This window comes from Choristoneura fumiferana, chromosome 3 (genome assembly GCF_025370935.1).
Source record: "Choristoneura fumiferana chromosome 3, NRCan_CFum_1, whole genome shotgun sequence".
Classification (NCBI taxonomy): Eukaryota; Metazoa; Arthropoda; class Insecta; order Lepidoptera; family Tortricidae; genus Choristoneura; species Choristoneura fumiferana.
In genome coordinates this window covers 18,877,428-18,896,826 of record NC_133474.1, presented here as the reverse complement: position 1 = coordinate 18,896,826, position 19,399 = coordinate 18,877,428, and the positions used below count along the sequence as shown (strand labels likewise).

General features: G+C 35.1%; 2 protein-coding genes across 14 annotated transcripts in view; one reads left to right on the top strand and one right to left on the bottom strand.

Annotated features, from left to right (window-relative positions):
- The window catches only part of LOC141426873 (dual specificity calcium/calmodulin-dependent 3',5'-cyclic nucleotide phosphodiesterase 1A-like), a 348,580-nt gene that overhangs the window by 213,466 nt on the left and 115,715 nt on the right, over positions 1-19,399 (top strand). The gene's annotated exons all lie outside the window — the stretch shown is intronic.
- On the bottom strand, positions 14,519-19,095 carry LOC141426875 (uncharacterized). 2 transcript variants are annotated; one of them, XM_074086113.1, is made up of 7 exons: positions 18,718-19,062; positions 18,244-18,295; positions 17,144-17,179; positions 16,547-16,573; positions 15,352-15,387; positions 15,054-15,074; positions 14,519-14,684 (listed from the first exon to the last, which is right to left on the bottom strand). In XM_074086113.1, the coding sequence occupies exons 1-7, from the start codon at positions 18,742-18,744 to the stop codon at positions 14,581-14,583; spliced, it is 303 nt and encodes a 100-aa protein (XP_073942214.1). In that variant the 5' UTR covers positions 18,745-19,062; the 3' UTR covers positions 14,519-14,580. The 2 variants fall into 2 exon arrangements, with proteins under 2 accessions (XP_073942214.1, XP_073942215.1); XM_074086114.1 differs by lacking the exon at positions 17,144-17,179 and having other exon boundaries at positions 18,718-19,095.

Genomic DNA, 19,399 nt, shown 5'->3' with positions numbered 1-19,399 from the left:
CTAATTACCTTTTCAGGAGCCTGCTGCTATTGTATACTCGATTCTAAGTAACACATGACATATATAATTTGAACTGGTTGTAAAAAAAAATACCTAACGAATCTGTGTTTTATAATTTGGCTACAAAATAAATTCTACCGTGTCATGACAAAACACTGTCATACAAGTTACATTGTTTTGCGGTAACATTGTTAAATTAGCTTTTTAGACCCTAATCTATATGTCGGCGGCCGATCTTAAATCCGCCCGATCACGAAATTCCTAGGCATATCGTGAAATGGCGCCATTTCGTCATCGTAAAGATGTCCATTGCTGAACAAAGGCCTCCTCAGGACGCCGCAATGAACGACAACTCATCACTTGCATCCACCGGTCTCCCGCAACTCTCACGACTAAAACAGGTAAACTCTTTTCTAATTTAAAAGTCCGCTTATTACTTTGTATTTTCCTCTTTGTAACTGTTCTCTTAAACTATAGTATTGTATAAAATATCACAGAACAATTGTCATTAATTGACCTAGTTCCAAACTACTATTTCTATTTGTATTGTATTTATACCACAAGGCATCGGATAAATATAATTAAATTATTATCACTTAAATACATATTAAAGCCACTCAAAGGGCTATGGAGAGGGCTATGCTAGGGGTTTCTCTGCGGGATAGAATCAGAAATGATGATATCCGCAGTAGAACTAAGGTTACCGACATAGCCCGAAGAATTGCGAAACTGAAGTGGCAATGGGCGGGGCACATTGCTCGCAGGATTGATGGCCGATGGGGTCAAAAGGTTCTCGAATGGCGTCCGCGGACCGGGAGACGAGCTGTCGGTAGGCCTCCGATGGAGATGGAGCGACGACCTGGTTAAGATCGAGGGATCGCGGTGGATCCGAAAAGCACAAGACCGGTCTGAGTGGAGAGCCTTGGGGGAGGCCTATGTCCAGCAGTGGACGTCTTTCGGCTGACATGATGATGAAATACATATTAAACGTCCAAGGCTTGAGATGTATTTGTTTCAAGCAAGTCACCATTGGAGTCACAATCTTATCACACATTTAAATAGAATGTAAGTAATATTCTAATAATATTATTTTTATTTCAGGTAAGCAGTACACTCCAAAGATACACTATGAAAACAGTGAGTTAAATAACTACTCCCTTGCCTCCTTGTTATTATGTATTAGCGTACAGTTAAAACATACATCTTTCAATTAGGTATGTTTATGTTAGTTAATAAGGGATTAATTAGTAACGCAAATAAGCTTAACTTACCAACAGATGAGTTTTAGATTTTTATAGAGTTGGAAAAACATATCTAAATTTGTCATTTTATAAAACTTACGTAAACCTCAAATCCACAATGAGAATGTGTCAAAATACATACAGTTTTAGAAAAGTAATGGATAAAATACATAATAATTGTTATTTGGTGTATACCTATAATATTTAATTTTTGGCAATACTTAGTAAGCGAACTTTTTGATCGTGTTAGTTTCAGTTTGATTTAGATTAAATTAGATTTGTTTTGTTACCGTCCCGTAAATTTGATTATTTTAATAAAATATTGCTTTTTATTAAATTTATCATCGTTTGTTTTTATTTTTTTAATTTGTTATTTTTAAAAAAAAACATGGATAACACGCAATCTTTCTAATCATTATTTACTTAAATTTGCTTTTCCCAAACCAATTACAATTGACGTTTGAAACAAAATACAAATTTATCCAGAACAATGCTCGGAACTATTCCAAGAATTTGAGTTTCAAAACAAACTGCTAATGAATGAGAGTGCTGAGATTGACGTATTTGCTAATTAGCTGTTAATTAATGAAGACTGCTGAAGAAATAACAACAGTCTTTGACTGGAAATTAAACTTAACTTTATTGTTGTACTTTGCGTTTATTTTAACTGGTATTGTTACACCAATAGCTTGAGAAATATCTATTGCGTGCAGAAATAATACTATTTATTATTTATGTTATCTCATGCAATAGCTCAAACAGCAAAAATCATATTAAGTCATCAGTTTTTACTATATTGATGGACCATGGTACGTAATTTAGCATTATATATTATACCGTAGCAAGTATCTGTGCTTCCTGTGTGAACTAATACAACTCAGAAAGTGTTACTTACTTTTCAGAAGAGCGATTTTTAATTTGAAAAAAAAAAACAACTACCTACTAATTTAAATGATGAAAAATAAAGGAAAAAATCACGCTTTCTTTTCGTAAACCTTCGATAAAAAAAATTAAGCAGTCACAAAATTCTCTATTATGGTTAAAGCTGTTTAAATACGTTGATTAGAATGAAAAATATCATTTTTTTTTGCTTCAAGTCCATTGCTTTACCCAGTGACGTTAGATTAGTTTGTCTGTAGTGGCTAAACATCAATGGCTATTATTTATACCTGAATATGAATTCAACGACATTCGACTTAAGTAACTACATATTCTCAAGATTAAATGCCGAGCATGCCTGAATCACCCCGACGACTTCTGAATTTTACGCGGCACGTAATTTAAGTCGAGTGTCCACGGGAAATTGGCGAAATTGATCCGGGGCTTGTAATCGGATCCGGAGAGGAGCGGGCTTTATTGCCCGTAATATATGCCCTTTGTTGTTTTTTTGGTCAAATCGTCAAAGGTTACAAGGTAACTTGACCATTGGGGATCGTTGAGCTTAAAAAACAGAAGATAAGTTTTAAAAAAAATCGCTCAAAGGTTAGTCGCACTCGTGCATTGAAATTGCCTAGGGAAATTCAAATGCACCGCAAAAAGTTTATTTGTATTTCATGGTAATTATATGAAAAACAATATTTTTTCCTTTACTTGGACTTTTTTTTTGCTTTTCGAACATGAAATTCTTACTTCTAGCTAAATTTTGGGATTATATTGTAACAAAGAGAAACGACAGACTTTGATTCCCATGGTTTCGTAAAAATACAATTTGAAAGGATCGTTTAGTATAATTTAATATCTGAAAAATTTAAATAAACATTAATTATTATATCAAAAATACAAACTGGGACATGGATGCACAGAAAAACCAGAAATAGAGACCAGCACTGGGAATCGAACCCAGGTCCTCAGCAATCCGCGCTGCGTGCTATAATGTAGGGGTTATGCTGTCCACTGCTGGACAGGAATCTAGACACGATTTTTTCCTATGCATACATATCTCAGGTTGCTTCTACTATGCTACTTGAGCAGCAGCACTAGCGACATCTATGTTTCGTCGACAGACGTCACACTCTTTCGGAACTAACCGCTCACCCAGACAAGAGATGTCGCTACTAAGCAATCAAATTATGATACCATATACCTGGGTTCGATTCCCAGTGCTGGTCTCTTTTTCTGGATATGGTTTCACGGGATACCCGTAAAAGTAACAAATTTGGAGTTGAAATAAAAAATACAAAAATACTCCAAAAAACCAATCATAATTAATTATTATGTATTTTAAAAATAAATAAATAGTAAAAATAAGGGGTCAATCTATAGAACTTGTTTTTTCTAAAACTATCTTTGTCAGAAACCCGAACTTATCCAATGCCAGCCGTATTTGCTATCCCGGGCCCTGGAATTTTCCGCATCCTTGGCCCTAACAAGTGTTCGTGAATTAACAAAACATTTGTAGCAGTAAGCATCCTTCTGCCCAATTAAACTGTCGGCAAGAGTTTGTTTTCAAAGCAAAGCCTTGTTTTCAAGGCAGTCTGAGAACCCTTGCTTTGAGCCCGCGTGCGGTTCATTCCACATTTCGTTACTTGTATGTACGACTGACAGTGAGATATATTTTTTTAAGTACTTCTTAAAACTTTTTTGACAAGTGTGAACAATTTAAATTTCGATTAAGAGGATTCTAGTCATGGTGATTATGGTTTTCATTTCCTAATGTTGAGTAGCCGATGTTGATTAGTTTTTAATAGATTTTCGATCTAAAACTGAAGTTTAAGTTATGTTTACTTATAAGCGTTTTTTTTTTCAATACATTCATTAATTTAATTTTATCCCTGTATTCGTGCAAGATTTATTTCGGTGTTCTTTTGCGTTATTTTGCGTTGCCACAATGATTTTTAACATGTAAAATGTAAAAATAGTAGGTACCTTGTATAAATCCCAGCGTTAAGAGCATAATTTAGTAGAACACGTTGTTTAAATATTCATTTTATGATGGTTTAAGCTTCAGCAGGGTTGAATGTTTTATTTTTAGAGTAGGTTATTATGAAATTCGCTGTTTTAGCTTAAGACAAACAAATATAGCATCTTATGAGGTACTCTATCAAGATCTCATTGCATATTTTTTGTGATGAGTAGACTATTATACCAAATAATTATTTGATTTTTAAAAAACTTAGGCCTTTTTAGGGTTCCGTAGCCGAAATGGCCAAAACGGAACCCTTATAGTTTCGCCAAGTCTGTCTCTCTGTCCGTCCGCGGCTTTGTTCAGGGACTGTCAATGCTAGAAAACTGTAATTTTGCACAAATATATATGTAAAGTATACCGACAAAATGGTACAATAAAAAAAAATTTTTTTTTTAGAGTAGCTTAGCTACCTCCCGAGACGTTTAAAGTCGGGGTGTTTTTTGTAGTGTGGGGTATCGTTGGATAGGTCTTTTAAAGCCATTACGATTCGATTCAGTGATTTGTTAGCAAAATATTCAACTTTAAAGTGCAAATATTCATTAAAATCGATTTAAATAAATCCATGATGGTAGTAAGTATATCAAACTTACAAGGAAAACTATACTTAACGGTTAAGTTTTCTTAAAAATTATTAGTAGTTTAAGAGTAAATAGCAGCCTAAGGTATAAAATATACCTAAACTTGGAATATTCCGTACAAAATACAAATTTTTTTCGTAATGGCTACGGAACCCTATTTCGGGCGTGTCCGACACGCTTTTGGCCAGTTTTTTCAAAAAATTCGCACAAAATTGCATTAAAATAAAAATAAAAATTGATAACTCCCTTTTTGTTCATAGTTGGGTAAAATTGGAAATTTATTGGCAAAATCATCGATAGTATCGATGGAGCTACATTTTTAAAGCTTGTACCGATTCATAACACCATAAAACATGTTGTAAAATCTGTACTAGGTACCTACCATAAAAACAAGTTTCAGAACGCTCGGTTAGTAGGTAATCCTAGACCAACTAATAAACCTAATTACAGATAATCTGTTAATCCCAAATGGAACAGGTCTACAAAATTCATTCCTGATTACTTAACCAGCGGCCACAGATGAGAGCCAAACTTTGAAATTCAACCGTGAATTGTGTGAAATTATGAACAATTATGTGTTGAGCGTCCGCTCATTTGTTTTATCTTATAAGTTCTGGCAATAACAACGCCGTCGGGCAGGAGTTTGGCAACTATTGGCTGCTAGTGGCCAGCGACGACGGCTTAATAACGGTACGGCTCAACTCCGTACATTTATCGAGAAACTTTTGTCTTGCCATTGTAACTGATATAATTTTATGTCTAATTACGTAGATTATGACTGATCTAAAATTTCTTTTGCAATCGCACGTGCAAGACAGCTACCTCTTTACGACACCCTAGAATATGTTCGTGCAAAACGGACCTTTCTCGCTCTCACATAAATTAGCATAATTTATGTAAATTAATCAGGCCCGAATTTGTATACAACGCCTTAAAATTCAAAAAGATGTTATTTAAGTTGGTGACATTCTGATATAAATAATATAAATGTATAGATAATTAAATAGGTAATGACAATAGGTCATTGTAAAAAAATCCTGCGATACATTCAACGACAACTATCCGATTGTCTTGATAAGTATATGGCTGTACATCAATTTATGGGCATCAATTCTTAAAAGCATTATATTCCAATAAATTTTGAACATCGTCCAGAAAAAAAAACAAGGAAATTCTTTTAGCTCATTGATATGGACCTCCGCAAAGTAACGCCTGATTCAATAAATTATCGTACAGACATAACTTGTTGTCTCACAGGTACACACTCCCGCAATATAAGCTGTGAAAACTTATTAAATAAAAGTACAATTCTATTACTACCACCTACAAACAGGGGCCAAAGCAAAACGTCAAAATAACATTTCATATTCCCAATGAATGCCGTTTAAGCGTCTACGTGGATGTTTTATTCACGACGTAGCGCTAGTAAGCAGTAATGACGCGAATCAAAACAACATTAAAAAAACGACCAAGTGCAAGTCGCACTTACAAGCGCGACTAGGAATTACACGGGAAGGATGTTAGAAGAAAAAACGCTGGATCACGTTTCTAATTACTGTTGTAAAATAACCAGCCAAGTGGTCACGTCCTGGGAGTTTTGTACATCTTCTTTTTAATTTCCACGTTCCTGGGGAAAACGGTCTTACATTAAGATTTATTATTCATTTTGAGGTACGGAACCAACCACTAACTGTAGTAAATAAATCACATAGATGGATTTAAATTCCAAATGAAACGACGCAAACATGCTTTATGAGCGAGCGGCCTGTCTGGCAGCTTGTGTCTTCTTTTCGGTAAGCTGTAACAACCATCACAGGCTTAAAGCAATAGTTTGTGCGAATAAAAAACACACAAACGCAAGGGTAACATAAGATTGAATTCACGATAGGATATGTATCACTGGTCAAAGCAAGTACAAAAACCCCGCACATTCCGTCGCTGAAATGGTGAATTCCGATGGGAAATTACAAGTACGTTTCCTACATTAAAAGGTTCCTGACGACAACGGGCATTTAAATAGGTATTTGCTCTCCAAACTCAATAAGGGACACATTCGAAGATAGTATCTCGTTACTAAGCAGATACTAAAAGGGTAGAAGTCTCTTTAGTTTTTCTTACCACTGACGGAAAAATCCTGTGAATACAGACTTAAGTTTTGCTGTGTAATAAATCTAGATCTTTCCATCAGTGCATCTTGTCTCTGCCAAAATGTTGGCTGTCATGAGTAGGTATCATTGATCATCAAGCATCACCAGTGGGATCAAAAGCGCTTTTTTCAGGGTATTATTTTGGGGGCTTATTTTTATTACCTCAGTAATCGTAACCCCGGCCCGTACCTCTGAGTTTTTCGAAATTCATGTGCGAAATTACATTTGAAAATTACCACGAGCTTTACGGTGAAGGAAAACATCGTGAGGAAACCTGTACAAACCTGTGAAGTAATTCAATGGTATGTGTGAAGTTCCCGATCCGCACTGGGCCCGCGTGGGTACTAAGGCCCAAGCCCTCTCATTCTGAGAGGAGGTCTGTGCCCAGCAGTGGGACGTTAATAGGCTGGGATGATGAAATGGACATGCAAATTGAATGCATGTTAAAGTCGACGGAATACCGTTTTCAATATGAAGCTAAGCTGATTAATTACTTAGATTGTTTGTGAAACGAAACTGATGATAATTGACGAATATTTGAATCACTTTAATTTATTTGGTTCAAGCTCTGCTTTCGGTTTGTGAAAAGAGACATTTTTTTTAAACTTATCCGTTATAGTTTTCCTTATAAGTTTGATATATTTACTACCATCCTGATTTTTTTCTAATTTTTTCACCCACCGGTTTAGATTTTAGAGGGTGGGGGGAGACGCTCGATTTTCATGAAAATTTGCACTTTAAAGTTGAATATTTCACAAACATATCACTGAATCGAAAAATTGTCTTAGCAAACCCCTAATGGTTTTAAAAGACCTATCTAATGATATCCCACTCTATAGGGTTGGATGAGAAAAAAAATCACCCCCACCTTACGTCTATGGGAGGTACAGTAAAAAAATTTTTTTTTTCAGTTTTTATTGGACTATTTTGTCGGCATAGTTTAATATATCCGTGCAATTTTTCAGCTATCTAGCATTGATAGTCCCTGAGCAAAGCCGCGGACGGACAGACAGACAGACATGGTGAAACTATAAGGGTTCCGTTTTTGCCATTTTGGCTCCGGAACCCTAAAAATCTAACCTATACTTACAAAAAATATCAACCAGTTTGCCATTGGGCATGTGCCCATGAGGCTGGCTGCGTTTCCTCATTGTATGGCAATGATCATCGTACTTGTACACTTAGTTATACTTATATTCTTCATTTTGTCCTTCGGTTTTACTTGAAATTTAGCTCGCTTTAAAGCCCGGCCGTTTCGAAGTTCAATCAATGTTTCCACCTCTACGCCCGTAAATTGATTACCGTGTGTTTCACGTGCCGACAGACACAATCAATCAATTTGTGTAAAGCCATCAGGTGACAATGGGAACCTTGTTGGTGCCTGGTTTCCCGGCTCGGGTTGGAACATGTTACGATATTAAAGGACAGTATGGAATTCTACAGCAAGCTTTTGAACTCCATTAGTTGATTTGAATTCATTGACAAGACAAATCCCGGATCGTTGTTTGATGTTTGATATGATTGGATTTGTCAAGCGTATTACAATGTGCAAGTGCATATTTGTTCCACGGGTTGGAACGTTTTTAATATCATTAGTGTTGATTCGATGCGCTTTGACAAGTCATATGGGTTGGATATCGAATTGGATTATTTTAAAACCCCTTGTATATGTAAGTATATCTATCTAGTGAAATTTTCATAGGTAGACGTAGATCCAGCTCAATTACATTAATATTAGACTGAAAATATTTAAGGACATCTTGTAGGCTTTTTTAAATCTCGATTTAAGGCTTAAACTGACAGTTCTTGTATGGATCTGACAGGACTTAAGACCACTTAAACCTAGATTAAAACGATAATTTTATGTGTGTGTAGCTAAACTCGATTTAAGACGTGAGTTATCCGGTGTTTTTTTTTACTATAAGTGAGTCTCACGGTAGTTTCACGATCAAATTTACATTTTCGTAAAGCTTCTACTATTTGAACAAACAAAATTTAATAAACCAAGAATTTAGATATTGCTGTTTTTGCAAGCTTTTATTGAACTTGCAACGTGCGTATGTTACACTTATCTACCTAAATTAGTAAGATTATAAGTACCTAGTGGTTTCAAAATTGGAAATAATTTTTCGGTCACTAATGCCTGCTGCTGAAATTTTGGATAGTTATGTCAATCTGGTAACAAAACAATGAGAGGTATAAGACAGGTGAAATACCGCTAGATGGCGTTAGTATCGTGAGGTTTTTTTGACGTTACGGTCTTGTTTGCTATTGGCTCATTTAGTTATTAGCCAATTGCAAGCAAGACCGTAACGTCAAAAAAACCTCACGATACTAACGCCATCTAGCGATATTTCACCTGACTTTTAGCCCTCATTATCTGGCGGTACCTAACAATTAATTTTCTTCATGTTAGATCATTTAAATAAAGCGGGAAAAAATCGAAAAAATACGGTTGCTCTACACGGGATTTGAACCCGCATCTGCTAACTACGCGTGCCGGGTACACTACGAGTACCAACTGCACCACGTCGCAAAAAAAAGAAGTTTCCGGATTCCAGAAAAAACTGGAATTTGGATTTTTTTCTTAGCTATAAATAATAAAATTATACGATTGCGCGTCCAGCACGCTTAAGTTGCTGGCTGTATTCCAAGAGATTGGAACTTGTTTAAGGCTGCAGCTAATTTTAAACTTAATCAATAATGTTGTTCTGCTATGTGACGTATTAGGATGACCAGTAAAGCCCGTTGTATACAATACAATACAATAACTCTATATTGAACACTAACACTAGTAAGCAGCAGTTGTATATACGAAATTAGGAACTTAAATCAAATCATAATACTATGTTATTAGGTTATTACTGAAAGAAAGAAACTAAGCCGTGGTGGCCCAGTGGTTTGACCTAGCCTCTCAAGCAGAGGATCGTGTGTTCAAACCCCGGCTCGCACCTCTCAGTTTTTTAAAATTCATGTGCGAAGTCTTTACATTTGAAATTCACCACGAGCTTTACCGTGACGGAAAACATCGCGAAGAAACCTGCACAAAGCTGCGAAGCAATTCAATGGTGTGTGTGAAGTTCCCAATCCGCAGTGGGCCCGCGTGGGAACTACGGCCCAAGCCCTCTCATTCTGAGAGGAGGCCTGTGCCCAGCAGTGGGACGTATATAGGCTGGGAAATTCCAAGTACAAACTGATGGGTAAAAGTAAAACAAGGGAAAAGTAGACGAGATGGTACACTTTGTAATCCAGTTGTTTATCCAATGAGTTTCACAAAATCGCTCACATTATTCATTGAAATTCAGATCCTTCACAAGCTTTTTAAAATAATAATTTTGTTCGTGTTTATCTGTAAAATGGAATAACAAAAACAATTATTTAAACGAGCAATAAAAACAGTATGGTATTTGACACCATCGATAATATTTAGAATCAGGCGATACATTGCGGGGGTCCATATCTCTATCGGGGGGGATACAGCTGTAGGGATAGATGGAACAGGGGATTATCAATAGACTGAAAATAATGACTTTGCTAACCCATGACCTTATGATAGCTACGTCTATGCAACAAATGTGTGTTCATGGAGCTCCTCCACCCGTAAGAACACACACAAATCACACAAACCCTATTACCACCACCACGCTGATGCGATTAGAACTCAACCAGAGTTCGTCATTCTATCGTTTAGTTAAAGTATTTTATATATTTTAAACTTCCTTTGACTTGTCGATACTCTGATTTTTTTTCAATCACTTACCTTTTCCAAGTATATCTCCTAAAAAATAATTATTTATTACAAAACAATCACCGTGGTACGTTCTTGATTATTAAAAGTGCTTAATACTCAGTGAAATACTTACTGGCAAAGTCTCTAACTTGTTTTTGACTTTTTTTCCCTGAAAAGAAAAAAGTTTTTTTTATCAACGAAGAAGATTTTTGTATCGCCAGGTGGAATTCAAACGCCTTTCTTGACTATACAGTTTGATTAATTCAAGTTAACACTTGACAGATGGGCGTGCCTTCAGTCAATTTTCAACTTTGACGTCATAAAAATAAAGCCATTTTTAGTATACCGCTACCCACGTTTACAGATTATGTAAAAACTATTTTATTTGTATGACCTCAAAGTTGAAAATTGACTAAAGGCACGCCCATCTGTCAAGTGTTAACTCCAAGTAATCGTACTGTACCAGGGGGGTGTCACTAGGCCATTCCGCCGCCGAGCTACAAGTACATCGTTGAGGCGATTCAGTGCGTAAACGCGTGCACACTGCGATATAAAGTATTCTTATGCCTAAACGTCACTTTTGTACGGCAGTGAAACTTCTGTACTTGTACTATTACTTATTCTGTGACTGTACGTGCATACGTGTCAAATGTGCCAACTGTATTAACTGCACTGCAACTGCAAAATTTTCGTTTTAAAAAAAATATCAAGAAATGCAATTGAAATTATTTTGTTATAGATCAGGTGTTCAAATAAAATTAAGTTTTCTTGTTTTGTCTGCGTGTGTAAGGGTGGCGTTTTAACACTAGTGCTGTACCAAATTGTAATCATTGCTTACCTACGAATTTGGCGTACTTTTTTGCAGCTGTTGAGTTAAAATCTCTTATCAATTAAAGTATGATTATTAAGTAAGTAAGTAAGTAATAAGTAATTCTAATAAATAAGTATCAATCAAAATTTAATTATTAAGTAAGTAAATAATAAGTGATTGTACTAAATAAGGTATTTATCTTTATTGTTTTAGGGTTCACCTGCTAAGGTTTCTTTCGAAATATCCGTATAATCGGTTCGGTCGATCGATGGTTCTGGCTCTGCAAAATCAATTAACACGGTCTTTATGGATTATAAGTATAGAATTAATATCAAAAGATTTAAAATCTTGACAACTTTTTTGCTGCAACATTTTGCTGCAAAAACGCACTGCATTTTATAATATATCAAGAAATATAAGTCTTCCATTAAAAGTAAAATTTTTGTTTATTGGTTTTCATAATCTAATTTATTGAATCAGGCGTTACTTTGCGGAGGTCCATATCAATGAACTAAAATAATTTCCTTGCTCACCCGCGTTTATTTTGCATAAGCTTAGCTATTAAGGTATTTTATAATCTATCTATCTAATACCTTTAAACGAGCAATTCTTGTATATGTTTCGGGGATCTCGGAAACGGCTCCAACTATTTCGATGAAATTTGATATGTAGGGGTTTTCGGGATGACAAATCGATCTAGCTTGGTTTTATCTCTGGGAAAACGCTTATTAACGAGTTTTAGCTCGAGCAAAGCTCGGTCGCCCAGGTAAAATACGTAGAAAAAAAATGGCTTGAAAATTTTAATTACTCATGTTTTACTTTATACTTTATGAAATGGTGATTGTAATGGCTAAACAATTATTTAGGGCTTATTTACAATAAACTTTAATAAGTGGAATAGATTTTATAAAGAAATGAAAAAAAAAACATTTATTTCCAGACTTAATGTCCATATTATGATTATTATGGTTAGTAATTTATGAAATCTTATTACTGCTGTTATGCCACATAAGAAACAACTAAACTACAACGATTGCATGCAGTCTTGTCTTGCAGCATGCAGATTTATGTCACAGTCGTTTGCTTTTCGTTGACCCTAAACTTGGCAGCATATCTAATAAGATACATAATTTAAGATCATCTTTTTGTATTTTTTTTTAAGTTATTTTTGTTAGCTTTACAAGAACCCAACGAGGCTTGAATTGAAACTTGTCTCAACTTGCCAACTTTAGGCTTAATATAAATTCGAGTTGAAATTTCATGCATCCAAAGGTTCATTCTCGTAATAATCGGCGAAGAAGGATCAATATGGTAAGTCATGTTGAATTCTTGGCGTGATTTATTTTTGCGAATTTCAAATTAATGAATTTAGAGGTTTCTAGGGAAGTTGAATGAAAGCTCTGAGATACGTGTGTTAGCTTCAATAATTATTTTCGAACCATTTTACATAAAACAAGGATGAGGGGTAGAGGAAACAGAGAAGACAGTGGCGTAGGCGTTACGTAGCTATATCACGACATCAAGCGACGCTTCTATATGCGGTCCTGTAGATCCTCGTTAGATGGCGCTTCAGGTCTGAACAAATGCACATGTTTTAAATATTTATTTAATGTGACTTATTATAGCATTTCTTTGTTATACATTTATGCGTTTTATTTATGTGCGAAGTGTTATAAATAAGCAAAATTGTTGTATCATCACACAATCCGTCCAACAGACTTACTTAGAATATCAAGTATCGGCCATCTTGCCGCCACCGCTATGTGTAGTGTCAGTAAGATCTGAAAATCAAAAAAAGTACTTAAAATTCGTAAAACAAATATGACCAACTTTAGGACTGCTTATTACGCAAATATCAAGATTTTCAACGATAAATATCAATTAAATTTATAATTAAATGAAATTTTAAATAATAACTGACAGGATAAGGAATTGTATTCTTACTGCAAAAAACAATACTTTCAGTATCATTTTCCAAGTTGAATTGATGTATTCGAAGCTGATTAATTACAACTGACTCATTGAAAAATTAATTGAAACTTTATGGCGGTAATTCCTGCAATAATTAATTAAACTTTAAATGCCTTAATGCAATCATTATCTAATCTACAAAGTCGTAAATGTCGGTAGTTAAGTTTCAATTTTAAATGTGCATAATATTTAATCAGCTTAGCATGCCAAGGCCTTACCTTTATTTCCGATATTTATTTGTATTCGAAATACTTTAAAACTTTCAGTACCCTCCTACTTCAAGCAAAATGGTAATTGGCACCATTTAAGTAAAAACATTCAAGACACAACTCTAATAAAAAATATTTTTAATTTCTCATGCTTTAGAAATATGCCAGTATATAGGTGCATTGTTTACTCGTAATACCGAGGGAGTAAAAAGTAACTAATTTTTAATTTACTTTGACTGACGCAAACTTGACACAAAACGAATACAGTCAAGACTATTTCTCTGAAATATATCAAAAATCATTTTACATTATATAAAAAACGGTAGCGTCACTTGACGCGACTCAGTGCTTTATAGCTCGAAACATGTTCGCAACGCGAACCTGTGCCTGATTGTGATTACGGACAAGGTTTTTAAAATAGAATGAAAAAGTTCAAAAGCTTTAGTTTATTTTTATTTTGTTTCTATTATTATTTAATTAATGAATGTAAAATAATGTAAATTCAACGCTCAAACCGAATTGATTCGCAGGCGTGTGTTAAGTTCCCAATCGGCACTGGGCCCGCGTGGGTACTACGGAAAGCCTGAGAGGCTTCTGAGAGGAGGCATGTCACCAGCAGTGACGGACAGACTGGGAATTTATATAAATTACGGATTTTCTTTTTTTTCTTTTTAAAGTGTAGGTACGTGTGTTCGAGGGTTTTTCTCTAGCTGCACATATATTCGCTAAATAAGGGCCAAAATATGGGACAAGTGTCTCAAACAGTTACTTAATAATATAATTTTAACATTTTTTTTTCTTTTATTTATGTGGCAATAAATTCTTTCTTTCTTCTTCTTTCTTTCAAAAATAAAAAGCTTTCATGTTCTAAGCCGATGACATTGAACCTTAGGATGAGTAAAGGGATTCTTTGACTGACTGATACATTTTACGCCAAAAATTATGATTTATTTTAAAGTAAAGTTACTACCTACACAATTTAATATATTTAATTAAATTTCTTTAACATCGGCGGCGGCTTCTTTAGAGTTTCACCATACATATTCTTCAAATTCTTAAGCAGATTGTCGTATTGAGCTGCTTCCTTTTTATCTGTAGGTAAATATAATCATTATTTACTGCCATAAAAAATATAATTTATTTAAATAATTTATTCCATATCAATGAACTAAAAGAATTTCCTTGGTCGCGGGTGAGCAAGGAAATTCTTTTAGTTCATAATTTATTTAGACAATGAGATATAGAGAGCGGTCCAAAGATCTTTTTTTATAAGCATAACAATGTAGCTGCGCAGATAACTGGATGCTGTTTTGGTATAGTTGTTAACCCTGATTAATTCTGCAATACTATGTCAAGTTGACATTGTATTGCAAAATGACTGTGGGTTGACATCAACTATAACACGGTATGTTTTTTTTTATTTAAGTAATAATTCTTTTCTAAACTGAATGAAAAACTTACAATCTTCCTGCATATCGTAACCTGAAAATAATTTTCCCAAAAAATGCTTTATAAAATGAATTAATTCTCGATTGAGATGGTACGGCATCGGCCTCGCACTGGACTTGGCAGGAGCACTGCAAATTATTTAGTTATCATCATCATCATCATCATCATCATCAGCCGGAAGACGTCCATTGCTGAACAAAAGCCTCCCCCTTAGAACGCCACAATGAACGACAACTCGCCACTTGCATCCACCGGTTTCCCGCAACTCTCACTCATTCTCATTTAGTTAGTCTTAAATTTAAATACTTACGGTATTTGTCTTTTACCGTTTGGATGCGTTTTTTGCCTGTAACAGTGTATAAAAATTTAACATCCATAATTACCTAAAGTATTATCTACGGCAGGGATGGCCGACTTGATAAGACCCAAGAGCTACTGTTTACTGACGAAACTCTATGCGATCTACCAATTACATACTTCTTTGGTGATTAGATTACGTTGCGCAGTCTGATGTACGTATTTATATATTTTGCCTTGCGACGATCGACTGGACTAATAGTAGTGATCTAGCGGTTGGCCACCCCTGATCTACGGGGCCACGTATTCTCACAGCTATATTTTTTTACAATATTAACTCAATTATTTCAGACATTTTTGCTACTCTAGCCCTAATCTGAAGTGATTTGGAACTATTAATTACCGCATAAACTTTTCCCCCATAAGAGATTGTTGTCCGATCCTCTCCACTTCAAAGTGACCAATGTCAAACCCCTGTCTCTGTTATAATGGCTATGAGCGAACAGGTAAATAATGTTTGCCATTCAAGCACACACAGAGCTGAATCCGCTATCGAAATTTGTTAAGATGCTTTTAATTTGAGCATTCACTTATAATTAGCACTCTATACTTAGTGCCATCCACGAAGACGCGTGTTTTTCCGTCTTGACAAAATTAGATATTAATGATATTATATAGGAACCTAGGCACGCGTCATCGTGAATGACTCTACCTATAATGAATGTGACATTCGCCAATACTTTGAAAAAAAACTTGAACCTCAAAATAGATAATTTTTCTGAGTGAACTTTATGAAACAAGGTTCAAGGTCAAATCAAGGTTCAATTTTGTTGACATATTGAATTCAGATACGAGATTTTTCAAAATAGTGACAAATTCTCACAAGATAAAGAAAAGCGTTTTGCTGGTTTTGCTAGAAACAATAATATTTTTTGACGAGGATTTACTAGAGCGTTCCCTATAAAGATCGTGTAAATGTTTGTAGCAATATTGGCTTTATGCTTGGCTCTGTTCGTTTTTCAATTCAACAAGTTCTTCTTACAACAGGAGCGAAGTCGCAGGATAACACTGGTTTATTTAGATTTTTGTGGGCTCATTGCTTAGCGGTTAGCGTACGACGCGACAAATATACCAATTGCCGCTTGTCGAGCAAAATCGCAGCCGTAACATCATCTACATCCATTAGAACAAAAAAGTCGATTGCTTACTTAAATATTTGTTGTACTCCTTCATAACTGTTGAATGAAATGTTTAAGTTAATTTTTGTAGGGATCAAATTAGATTTCACCAGCAACCCGCTTGGCTTTGCTCGGGTACAACTTTCAAAAAAGGTCCCAAAAATTACACCCGCATGAAGCCGGGACGCGTCCCTAGTATATGAATCATATAATAATAATAATAGAAATTTTTATTCACCATCACAAACTAAAAATACAATACAAGACAGATAACATTATGAAGTGAGGCAAAATGGACATGAGACTCAGCGAGGTCGCTGGTTTTCAGTCTCCAACCAAACTAAAAACTAACTAAACTAGTCTACTTACTACGGTAGGTGCGCTGCCACAACGACAGCATTACAACAAAGTATCCGGTACATGTACTTACATTAACAAAACAATTTACGTTCAGAGGCAGGAATTTCAAAACAACACAAAACCTTAAACCTTAAACCTTCTGTAAAAAAATATCTAACTGTGCTGGACACCAAATTAAAATTCGTCTCTTAGTTTAAAAGATCTAAGCGTGCAGATGGCGGGAAGAGATATGATTGATACTATGTAAAGATTATGCTTCAAACATACGTTGGTAAGTTTCCTCGGAATCTGAAAAATCTGAACCTGCAAATATGAAACTCTAATTTATTAATACTTCCTAGTAATTAATACTTCTACAAATGTTTTATTGTTGTTATACAAATAACAATTAGAAAGAAAAAAGAAAGAAAATATATTTATTTGGTCACATTCATATTCAATCGCGTAAACGGCTGCACATATTTATAATATGAAATTATTCGTATCTGGCTAGACAACAATGATATACTATGGCTTATAGATTGATGTAATAACCATTTATATCCCAAACTAGCTGATGCCCGCGGCTTCGCCCCCGTTCCAGACTTTTTTTTACTTTATTACGCACAAACCTTGTCCTGACAATGACAATCACAACAAAAAAATAATTATCGAAAATACAAACTGAGACGGATGCACAGAAAAACCATAAAAAGAGACCAGCACTGGGAATCGAACCCAGGTCCTCAACAAGCCATGCTGCGTGCTATAACCCCTACATGTGTCCCGCAGTGGCGTAGGGGTTATAGCACGCAGCACGGATTGTTGAGGACCTGGGTTTGATTCCCAGTGCTGGTCTCTTTTCCTGGTTTTTTGTGCATCCATGTCTCAGTTTGTATTATCGATATGGTTTCACGGGATACCCGTAAAAGTAACAAATTTGGAGTTGAAATAAAAATTCCAAAAATACTCCAAAAAACCAATGATAAAAAAATAATTATCTAATTCGGTGTCGTCGTTCGGAAGTTAATGCGCGTACATACATTTCGGCAATCCTTTTTTATTTATAGAGATAAATAAGCTTCTGTTAAAAAAAAAATCTTTTTTTATACCAACTTTTTACTGACTCCACTTTTCTTAATAATTATGAGTTTTTTTAATAACTCGTCTGCTTGTCTTAATAATATGTCTATGTCTCACGGTAGTACAGTCACCAGCATTAGTACCTGCCACAGCGGAGCGTGCAAAAATATCTGACACGTCCTTCCGGCCCTAGAAATAGAGTCGTATCAGATATTTATGCACGCTTGTTGTGTCATATATTGGTGCTGGTGACTGTACCTGGTTTTAGTCACTTTCAAATAAGTAAACAACTGAATACAACTTACTGCTATCTGAAGACTCTTCCTTGGTTGACACGATTCCCATCATCAATATAAACTTAAAATGATAAGACATACTTTAAGAAAATGTGTGTCTTAGCAAATTGTTATTTTTAGAAAAATACACTTTTAGGCAAGTGCACGTACCATCAGCCAAATAAGTGGTCTATCAATTTTTAATCAAGTTTTTATCAAATGAATATGTCGCTAAAGTCGAACTTTCAAGTTGACAGACACGTCTTTTGGCATTATTGTTTTATGACATGCAAACGATTATGAACTTTAGGGTGGTAGACCACATATTTGGCTGATGGTACCTATGGCAACGTGTAATTGACAAACGTATATGTATGTACATTTTGTGTGAGCACAATAATAGGATCAGCGATTTAAAAGTAGTAATGAAGAGGTACCTAACAGGCAGACAAAGATAAATATTTTCAGATTTCTATTATTAGGAAATATAAGGAATATACTTACTGCACAAAACAATGTTTTCAGTATCATTTTCGAATGTTTAATAATGCCTTCAACTGTAATAAATATTGACGGCTCTTTGTAGCTATTAACCTTTAAAGCGGTAATTCCGGCAATAATTAATTAAAACTTCAGCAGCTTGATGAATGTGTCGCTTGGTTACGTTAATTACTGGTACATGAATTTTCATCTAAGCGTTGATTCTGGCAAATTATTCCATCGGACTGAAGCAATTTTAAATAAACCAATTAACTTAAAAAAAATCGTCTCATAATCATGGCGCATGCAACTGTGCCCAAATATCGAGCTTCTCCAAAATCAAGGTACGCGGAACAAAACCTGGATTTAAATCATAAAGTTAGTAATGACCGCGATAGTCGAAATAAAACATTGTGTAACTTAAAAAGTTAAAGCCAACTTTAAAAAATTCGATATCTCAAAAAAAGGCTGAACCACTTTCGCGGTGTTTTATTGAAACATAGCTAAGAACCAAGGACCACTTGTTTTTACGTAAAAAAAAACACATCGAAGTTGGTCCACCCGTTTGGGAGCTATGATGCGACAAACAGACAGACAAACACTGGTTTCAAACTTATAACACCCCTCTCTTTGCGTCGGTGATTAAACAACAAAAAGTTGGAAAACCCCCGACTTTGTCACTTCAAAGTTCAGTATCTCAAAAACG

What these genes read in the sequence shown, in the direction of transcription:
- LOC141426875 (XM_074086113.1), bottom strand. Translation starts at nt 18,744, where the DNA reads ATGATACTGAAAACATTGTTTTGTGCA. An exon ending in TTCCGAGGAAACTTACCAAC is followed by an intron (nt 16,574 to 17,143) that starts GTATGTTTGAAG and finishes TTCATTCAACAG; the next exon opens with TTATGAAGGAGTACAACAAA. An exon ending in GGAGTACAACAAATATTTAA is followed by an intron (nt 15,388 to 16,546) that starts GTAAGCAATCGA and finishes ACACTGTTACAG; the next exon opens with GCAAAAAACGCATCCAAACG.